Raw genomic sequence first — 11,006 nt, forward strand, 5'->3', positions numbered from 1 at the left:
AAGGCGCAGCCCTGAGCATTTTTTTTACTCTTACCAATCAGTGTGCCAGGCAAACGTGCTTCTTGTGCCAGCTTTGGCATGCGTGCCATAGGTTGCTGACCCCTGCTCTACTGTCTCCACAAAAAGGACTGTGTCGTCCACCAGCTCATTTAATCATCAGGTTTGCTGATGATACAGTAATTCTGGGCCTCATCTCTAGAAATGATGAGGTCGCCTATCTTGATGAGGTGGAAACCTGGTACCAGGCTAACTGTCTCTCACTGAACATAAGCAAAACCAAGGAACTGGTTGTGAACTTCAGGAGGAGTCAGCAGCAAACCTACATCTTACTTAGGATTGGTGGGACCTCAATGGAGAGAGTAAGAAGCTTCAGGTACCTTGAAGTACACATTTTTGAGGACCTGACCTGTACTCAACACATTCAAGTTCAGGTAAAATAAAAGCTAGATTATGGTTATACCACCTGAGATAACTGAGAAAATTCAGGGTCTCCCCAGTGATCCTGAAAACTTTCTATTCCAAGGCAATAGACTTTTTGCAGTGTGGTATCGTAACTGTTCTGTTTAGGAAAGCAAAGCATTGCAGAGAGAAGGCTGATTGCATCTGCAATACTGTTCTCCTTTCTCTACATCAGCAGCACCAGAGCAAGGACTTCAACCACCCCAGTAACTGCCAGTTTAGCCAGCTACGATCAGGTAAGCACTTCTGTAGTCTGATGACTAAAACCTAGAGCCTCATAAATAGCTTCTTTGCAGTCACAAGCCAAAGTTCCTCCTGTCCTAACTCCTGTACACCATCTAAAACATCTACATTGAACATGCCGGCATTTTAATTGGTTAAAAGAATTATTCCCCAAGACTACTACGATGTCAGAGATGGCACCTGGATACACTGTAGAAAACCCACCTCACAACAAGTTAAAAGATCGGTTAGTAATGTGCTGGTACCAGATGCAACATGAACTTCCAAGATGTCTAGATGTCTTGTGGAGTCTCTGCCTCAGTGGGTCAGAAGTGTTTTGACAGCCTTTTAGGTGGATAGTCTTTTGGCTCTGTAAACACAGTAAACCATGTAAGCAGATACTCAATTCAAAAAATTCCTAGATATTGTAAGAGTAAAATCTGGATTGATTAATACATATTTTGTTTATCTGGGTCTGATATGGGCCACTATGTGAGGAACATTTTAAAAGGAGCACAGCACATCTCTGCCATCTATGGCACACATGCCATTAGCAAAATATTTCTCTTTGTCTGCTTTCAGTTAGAGCTGAATGTTTTTCTTTCTCTCTGCTGACACAGAAAGACCTATTTCCTACTTTCTCTATCTCGTTTTCTTTTTCTTTTCCTCCCCCTGCTTCCTCTCCACCCAATCTCTTCCTCTTTTCAAGATGAACACAGTGGCTCTTTTCATTCTACCAGGCAATGAAGTCGAACAGAACAGCATCTAATTAAGCAAAAAGGATCTTGTCAATTGACTCCTCTTTCTGTGTACTTTATTTAGTCACCCCTCTCTCCCTCTTTTATATCACTAAAAGCATTGAGGTTAGAGGAGGGGGGAGAATAGCTTTTTAAAAGTGATACAATTATGCAATGTTTTAATTGTAATAGCTATGTTATGGTATGTTATTGCATATGTAATTTAATAGAATGCAGTTAAAACTCTACCTTTCCGAAAGCTTGCACAGCTGCTGTAAGTAAACTAGTGCCATAAGCAGGTCATAAAATTTACATTGACCCCCTTTGCCCTTCGTTTCCTGTGCAATACACACTTCTGTATTAATTCCATGATGTGTTTCAAAAACAACACCAAAGAAGATAGTTTCTGCTCAAAGCCACTAATGTTTCTTTGCAAAGCAATAACCTTAACCTTTATTCAACCAGTAAAAATGTTATGCCCACTCACAGAAATCCAAATAAATTACCAAAATGCAGTCTATAAACAGCTAAAGGGGACACATGTTGTGTCATTGATCGGCCATCAACAACAGCCTAAGGATAAAGATATAGGGAGTTCCCCCACTGGCCAAATGATAGCAATGGTCTAGGCCAGCATGGCTGGTGGTAAGGTAAAAAAAATTAACTCATCCAAATCCATCATCAGAAATACAGCATGTAATAGGTACTCATATTGTACAACACTATATGCTCAGAAATATGTGGCCACTTGACCATAAGCTTGTTGGACAGTCCATCTCAAAATCATTTTAAATAATCTATAGTTGAAACCCTATTTGCAGCCAGGGGCGGCTTGTTCCTTAGGGCGATCGGGCGATGCACCACCAAAGGACAAAGGGGAAGAAATTTTTGTATTATAGTTCTGGACAGTCTCTTGCCTCTGATTATCATAGTCCAATCAGCGTCGAGTTGTGTTCCGTACAGCCCCGGTTTGCTCTCATAGACTCTCATGTTAAGGCTCTTTTTTTTAAACTGCAGGCGCTGCAATACAATCTGAATGAGTTCCAGGAGGGCTAGCACTTACGTGCTTGCGTCACGCGTAACCTGGTGTCGCGATCTCGTCACCATGACTACCATTACCTCAGTTCGGCGCAACTCCATCAGGAAAATGCCATTCAGTCGTAGTAGTAATCAGGATAAATTAGCAACTAAAGAATTAGGGCCACCCAGACCAAATTTAAACATCAAACAAGTATCTACAAAGGGGGGAAATCATATAAGTTACAAGTAAATTACAAGTAAGTAATATAATTTTTTTAATTGTGATTGCACTTATTGTATCTCCCCAACTGTTTAATTGTACTTCTTAATGCATTGCACATCAGCCCCGATGCCAATCTTCACTCTGGATCTGCTGCACCTAAAATAAAATGCTATCTGATGAAGACTGAATTAAATTGTTAGTGTGAAGGCTTTACTTAATTTTATGAGTAATGGTAAAGCTGGTCTCTCTCCATGTTCAAAGTTATTTGTGAGGGAAAACTGACAGATGACTTAAGATGTTAATTATTTAAGCTTTAATTTACCCATTGAACGGGTCACCTTGGCCATCATCGCAACAATTGCCCCCCGTGAGAGATTTGGCAGGAGCCACCACTGTTTGCAGCTATACTAGCCGTCACAAGCATCTGTGAGGTCAGACACTGGTATTTAATGAAAAGGCTTGGTTTGCAAACAATATTTTAAATTATTCCAAAGAGGCAGAGAGGCAGATGTGAAGCCTCACTGCAAGCTACTGAGGGTCGTCCACATTTGCTCTTCAGATATGCTTTTATGTAATAAAAAAATAATTAAAAAAACAATCAAATTCATTTAATTTACCAGCAAGCCTGAGGGTTTAGGCTCTTACAATGTAAGTCTGAAAATGTAGCAGTGCAAATTTTTAAATCACCCAAGGCTCTGCCCACCAACCCCCTGTCCCCACGTGGCTAAGGGGAAGTCATTATGTTTAAGCACACAGTCTGAAATGGCTAATCCTTAGCAGACAATAAACTAAGCCACAAGCCAAACTATTATACCATGCTATGCTTGAAAATCTGACAAATGTGGTTTCACTTCTTTTACAAATACATTCAAATTACAGTTATTCTAATAGTATGTAAATATTAGTCTTAGTATGTAAAGATAAGTCTGTCTGTCTACCCTGTGATGGACTAACTGGACCTGGGTGCCTTTTGCCTAATGAATCAGACTAACCGCAACCCTGTACAGGATAAACAGGTGGTTAAACAGACAATAAATAAATCAATGAAGATTAAATATGCAAAGTCACATTTTATGTTTTATCTTTTAATTTGTTAAACAAAAGAAAACAATAAACTAAAAAAAATTACTAAAAATGGTAATTATGCATTAAAACAACAGTTTTTTCCCTTCACATCAGCGCTCCGCAATCTTTTTTGCACCACGGACCGGTTTCATATAAGATATAATTTTACAGACTGGTGGGGGTGGGAGGATTTAAAATAGAATAACTATACTGCTCACAAATTAGCTTTTTTTGCTGCAACGATTTTTTTCCTCAATCAGAGCAGGGATCAGCATTGGTGGAGAGGAAGCATGGCGCAATCGGGCAATTGGACGCGCTAAAAGGGAGAAAAAGGGGAGAAAATGCAAAAAATAAATTTTTTTAAAAAAAAATAAAAAGAAATGCCACAATGTTTGCCACCCCTAGAAATTTTTAGAAACCAAATAAAGCTGAAAGCAAATAAACTGAAGCATTTTCCAATTATATTTCACTTGATCAGACCATGTTAGTGCCTGGAGTTCGCAAACACTACTGGGACTTTGACTTAACCCATGTTCAATGGTCAGATAAATAAAAAACTGAGTATTTGCAACAGTCAAGGTAGATTTGGAGTTTATTTATTTAATTAATTAGGATTTTAACATTATGTTTTACACACTTTGGTTACACTCATGACAGCACAGGTAGGTAATGTCAAACACAGACATGGACAATTTTGTATCTCCAATTCACGTCACTTGCATCTCTTTGGACTGTGGGAGGAAACCGGAGGAAACCCATGCAGACACTGGGAGAACATGCAAACTCCACACAGAAAGGAGTTAAGAATAAGAATGACTACACTGAAAAGAACCTGATTAAGTTAAGTGGAAGGTGTGTGTAATGTAGTGGGACCGTTTTCTCTCCAAAAGCCCTAGGAACCTCACTACGGTACATGGAATCATGGCCTCCATAAAATACCAGGACATTTTCAATCAAAGTCTGATACTGGGTATTTACTGGATGTTCCAGCAGGACAATTATCCAAAACACATGTCCAGATCAAAACATGCACGTATGTATAGGCACCTGGTTGGCACAGCGGTAAAACATGCTAGCACATCAGAGCTGACATCTGGGACTCAATAACACCCCTTAATTTGCTTCAGCTGTGATGTGTTATACATGACTCAAGAGATGTGTTCAAGGTGTGATGCAACAGTGGTAAAAACTAAGGATCTGTCACAAAAGGTGAGAGAGAAGATCATTTAATTGCACCAAAGGGGAAATGGGTATAAAATGATTTCCAAGACCTAGAACATTCCTATAGACACAACTGGGATTATTATTCATGGGAAGTATTGTTTCAAACTTATACCACAGCAGCAAAACTGCCTGGCCATGGGAGAAAGCCCAGGACAGGAAAAAACCTAGTCTTATTGCAAAAGACTTGCATAATGACCTAAAGAAAGCTGGGACATGTAGGAATGTTTTTTCTGCTGCAGGAACTAGCCATCTTAAGTGTATGACTGGCATCAATTATTCACAAAAATACCAAGGCATTTAAGAGAAGGAAAGTTACAGTTTTGGAGTGACCGAGTCAAAGTCCTGACTTGAATCCCAGGGAGATGCTGTGTACCCAATGTAGGCGAATAACAAAAAAAGTCTAAAAAAAAAAAAGTGGTTTTCTCCACAGTGGTGTAAAAGCATGTAAAAACATTTACCTTCAGTTGTTTTGGCAGTGTGGCACAATCAGTTATTATGTTTGAGAGGTCAATTACTTTTTTATATATTTTTTAAATAAATCTTTATCTTTTTAGAATTTAAAGGCAGCATTTTGTGTTTACTTGTGATGTCTGTATGTTAAAATTAGCTGGAAGATTTGAAACATTGTACTGTGTTATTTAACGGACATGCAGAGAAAATCGGTGAGGGGAACTGCTTTTTCACAGCACTGTACCTTTAAGTTGACACACCTCTGCCACACTGGAGCTAATGAGCTACAGTACATGCTCATTCAAAGCTGCAGCAGCACCCTCCCGTCTGCAAGTGTAACCTCCACAAAAAGCAGTCATCATGCCACACTAGTGCAATACACTAATGAGAATGCACCTGCAGCCTTATTTTTAATAATGAGACTTACAAAAGATCGGCTTTCATCATTCCTCAGCATTTGGGCAGACTATGATTTTACTTTGTAAAAGCAGCAGAGTACAAAGGGAACCACAGATGGGGTTTAAATCAGGAAACGGGTCTGCCTGTCATGCTTTGCTACCAAAGACAATTACAGGTCATTTTACCAGGGACTAAATTGCATGTATTTTTGTATTTCCTCTCTTGGGAAGAAGAGGCTCTGGTGGCCAGACAAAAGACAGATATGATTTTTCTAAAGCAGTTCTAAGCTGTTCCTAATTGCAAATGTATGCTAGATAAATGCAATTAACGGTGCAATTGAATGTGTATCCAATTAGCTTGTATAAGCACCTACTAGGTTTTGGCAGAGTACTAAAAGGATATATGTCATTGGTTTACAGGGAGGAAGACGCGAGTCTTTTGCAACAAAAATGTATATTACTATATGCCAAAGCGCATAGCTATTAATAAACATCCTATGACTATGAACAATTATTATTCTGCTGATAATATTCACCGAGCGTTTAGACACATAACTCAATGCATTACTCTCCACTGGTACTCAATATTTAGACACAAAAATGGGCTCACGAATCAGTGTGGATAGTGCATAAAATGGAAGCGTGCTTGAGATCGAATCCTGCATGCGATGGATGGACCCATTATCAGAGGCTATTTAACACACCGGGCTTTGTCCTACGTGTAATTTTACTAGGTTCACTGCCCACAACTGCAACACCATCACGTCCATATGAAACTCAAATAAGTAATCACAAAGACCAGACACACATGAGACTGCTAGGGTTAAATAATACACACAATGAGGAAATGACCGTTAAACCGCAACCTTTAGGACGCGTTTCCACTTAAAATTCTAGTCTTACCTGACAGAAACTTTGACACAGCAGTCATTCTGAGTCGCCATATCCTCTGTTAGCATTCGTTTCCACTAAGAAACCTGTCAATCTGTCATTTTGTTTGTATCAACACAACAGCAGTTGGGGTTTTTGTCGGCATTTTCTCGGTCACGTCGGGACGTCAGTCAATAATATGGACATTTTCCCTCGGCCTAACTCTACTACTCACAAATAAAAAAAAAAACGAATAATCTGTTTAAAACATAACTGAATTATTCCTGTTTAGCCGGTTGTATCCTGTCAGCGATATGTGCATGCGTGAGGTGTTTCTAAACGAGTGCGCGGTCCCGCTCTGCGTGCACACAGAGTGGGCGAGTCCTGAAGCAAGTGATTGACACTCCTCTAATCACACGCTTCACTAGACCCCGCCTACTTAAAGCTAATATTTAGGCTTTGTTTAGCCCATGTAATTAAAACAGGGAAAAATGTTTATAATAAATGGTCAAATTACCACATAAAATTATTTTAGTTCCAATCCACTGTGTGTGTGACCCCTTTTTGCCAATCTGGTAGTTTTCTATTCCCCACTGCAACATCTTTGCTGCTTGCACCACCCTCCTGCTGCCCAGAGGAAGGCCACAGATTAGCACCTGCCCCATGCAATATGTCAAACGTATTGTATGGTACTTTTTACAGTAGACGTTGTCTCAAAGCAACTTTACATATTCAAGGTCCAAAAGTCTTACATAAGCAAGTTGCCAGCCAATTCTTTACACAAGCCAGTGGTGTATTCTCACAGTGAGTCATACTATGAACGGAGATGTGTTATGCCCTATGTGTACCCTACCCCACCCTTGTCTATTGCAGTTGCACTAATGAGAAACTCTGTCCAACCTTTTTCCATTAATATACCTCAGACTCCAGGTCAGGTGGGTAACACAGTTTGAATTCAAACTTAAAGGCTTAAACTCAAGAGCTTAAACTACCTGCAGCATTGGGCTAGCTAAATAGAATTTTGACTCCACAGAACATCTATTAGTATCTGGTACCAAAACATTGTCTTTTAACTACTGTATGTTGAGAATAGAACATTTTGCAGTGCACCTGGTTTCATTTCCTCTGCTGGTAAACAATGCGCATGTGCCCAGCAGTTCATATTATCTTGGAGAAGAAAAGATTCGTCGGACCAGTCAAGCTTTTTCCACTGCTCCGATGTCCAATTCTAATGTCTCCATATTCATTGTCGGTGCTTTTTATGGTTGACAGGAGATAGCATGGACACTTGGAGTATTAATTAAAGAGTCTGAGTGGTTTATAAATAAGAGACTTTAGTTTTTTGAAATGCATTTAATTGTTAAAAAACTCTAAAAATGGTTTTTATTTTGATTAGATGTAGATGTATGAATAAAGTTGCATTTTATTCATTTAAAATCAATTTCACAACAGTAAATTGTACACAAAGTCAACAGGTCTGATTACTTTCTAAATACACTGTATATGTACAGTGTTGTGAAAAAAAGTATTTGCCCCTCACCCAATGACTTTTATTTTTGCTAATTTGTTACAACATGAATAAACACATACATACAGTATGATGATATTAAATTATTCCATATTGAAGGTTTACTCAAAAAACCCACCCTGGGCAGTAAAAATTGCAGTCAAACATTTCCCTTAACATGTGATGACTTTACTGTCGAGGAATTGGGGTCCACTCTTTTTTGCAGAATTGTTCTGATTTGTGTGATACAACATTACCATTCCTACACCCCACAGTGATGTTACAGTGGTGTTTGAGTGGCACAGCAGTAAATTACACTAACCCACTACCACTGGGATCCAGGGTACAAATCCCCAGCTGTGGTATCAACCAGTTAGATGTCTACAAACAGACAAGAATGGCTATGTCTGGGAAGGAGGAGTTGGGGAGGTCTCACAATGGATTGGCTTCCTTTCCTGACCCACCTCAACCCTGACCAGGATAAAGCAGTGGTAAAACATGAAAATTAAATGTATAAAAATGTTATATATATATATATATATATATATATATATACTGTATATACATGTATATATATAATGTGTAAAAATTATTTTGTTTAATAATCTAAAATAATCACTGTATAAAGGAAAGTTAAAATGACCAAACTTTTTTTATGGTCTAAGAAGGTTCAAAAATGTTTTAAAAATGGGATTTTAGTCCCACTTGATAAGTTAATTAACACTAACTTCTTATTAACACAAACAGCCTTTTAATATAGTTTAAATTTTACTTTTTACATTTCATTTACACGAAGGAGAGTGTACAACATTTATATTTTAAAATAGTTTCAAAGTATGAAGGTCAAATCAAACAACAACACAAAAAAGTCCAAATGAATCTTTTTGTTTTGCCTCTCTTGTATTACTCAGTGTTTACATCCATGTAACTGCCAGTGTAGTCAGACAATTGGCTATTGTGGACCAACTGCGGTAACATCTGAGTTGCATTTAATAGCTGTAACCCAAGAATGCCTTGGGGAAAATGAAAAAGGTTCAAAGGTCACCCCTGGGTGTAAGGTCAAACAACAAGCAAAAGCAGAATGCTGAAGGAAAACGAACCATCCCTTATAACCAAAAATAAGTGACTTTACTATTTATTTTATGGCTAAATGGAAGTAAATGAAAACAAAGCCACTTTTTATAATAAAGTGATATAAGATGTTTAACAATATTTCATTTAGATTTGATCTGACTTTTTCATTAGCATCCAAAAGTAAAACTGTGGGTGTAGGAAGGAAAACAGATACATCATGATCCTAAAACAGATTTTAACCACTTGTGGTGATAATACCCCTAATTAAATACCTCAGAGACTGAATTGTAAGTTGAAGAGATTTTTATTCTTGTCTGCAGAGAGAAATCACACTGAGGCTCTGTGAATGCGATCACACAAGAAAATAATAAATACCATTACATATTCAACCTTGTAGGACAGTGAAAGATTCCACTGTTTACAGAGATTTCTTAGCTAGAACATAGAAACTGGTCTAAATCAGCTAGAACTGGGTTTTGGACGTCACACATTGCTATTGACACACTTCTTATCATGTACACCACTTACACATCCAGTAACATTTTATTGTAGCCGTATTTTTGGAATATTGGAATATGACTACTGACAATCATGCCCTAAAGCATATCTTCATTTTCTAGGTAGTAATTGATTAACACTTCCAGTGTAAATTATCATATTTTGTTCTTTTTGTAACTTTTTGTGACTAAAAGAATAGAATACATACTTCCTTGCCCAAAATATATTAATTCTGTTGTGTAGAAAGTTTACTAATATTTCTGAACTTGGTGACATGTCCCCCTTATTGATATTAACAAGTACATGGAACAGTGGTCTTTTTGCCATGGTCTGGGAAAAATGCAAACTGCCACTATGGTGGAAAGAGATTGGGTCAGATGTAATCCAAGTTCCACCACAAATAAGTCTGCTAAATATTTAGAAAAACATTTTGGGCCAGCAAGAATGACCTAATTCAGCAATTTTATTAACAAAAAATGATGTGCCATAGTCAGCTGGGATTCTGACTCTTGAGCTTACGTGAAACATCACCTCCACCACACTTTTTGCAGAGCCTGTCACTGCTTTGATATAATGGTTTGTATAGTCAGAAATGACTAATACAAACATGTAACATTATGTCTAACAATCTAATGGTCTTGCAAAAAGAATCTTGATCAGAAAGTAGGGGCACAGTGATAATGAACATACACCAATCAGCCATAACATTAAAACCACTAAAACCACCTTCTTGTTTCTACACACACTGTCTATTCAATTATTTATTTATTTATTTATTTATTTTTTAAATAAAGGGAAAGTGGTAGCCTAGTGGGTAGAGCTTTGGGTTATCAACCGATAGATTGGTGATTCAAATCCAGGCTCTGCTATGCAGCCACTGTTGGGTCCTTGAGCAAGGCCCTTAATCCTGTCTGCTCCAGGGGCGCTGTAGGATGGCTGACCCTGCGCTCTGACCCCAGCTTCCAAACAAGCTGGGATATGCGAAGAAAGAATTTCATTGTACTGTACATGTTTATATGTATATATGACAAATAAAGGATATCTTGATCTTATTTTATCAGCTCCACTTACCATACAGAAGCACTACAAAGTTCTACAGTACAATTACTGACTGTAGTCCATCTGTTTTCTGCATGCTTTGTTAACCCCCTTTCATGCTGTTCTTCAATGGTCAGGACCCCCACAGGACCACCACAGAGTAGGTATTATTTGGGTGGTGGGTCATTCTCAGCACTGCAGTGACACTGACATGGTGGTGG

At 38.3% G+C, this 11,006-nt stretch overlaps 1 protein-coding gene across 1 annotated transcript in view; it reads right to left on the bottom strand.

The window, feature by feature from the left end:
• kif21b (kinesin family member 21B) overlaps nucleotides 1-6,992 on the bottom strand; it is a 113,000-nt gene extending 106,008 nt beyond the window's left edge. The window contains exon 1 of the mRNA XM_062987099.1: nucleotides 6,702-6,992. Within this exon, the coding sequence (XP_062843169.1) occupies nucleotides 6,702-6,757 (56 nt within the window). The 5' untranslated portion in view covers nucleotides 6,758-6,992. The remainder of the gene's footprint in view (nucleotides 1-6,701) is intronic.
• Between the last annotated feature and the right edge of the window lie 4,014 nt (nucleotides 6,993-11,006).

Source organism: Trichomycterus rosablanca, chromosome 24 (genome assembly GCF_030014385.1).
Source record: "Trichomycterus rosablanca isolate fTriRos1 chromosome 24, fTriRos1.hap1, whole genome shotgun sequence".
NCBI lineage: Eukaryota > Metazoa > Chordata > Actinopteri > Siluriformes > Trichomycteridae > Trichomycterus > Trichomycterus rosablanca.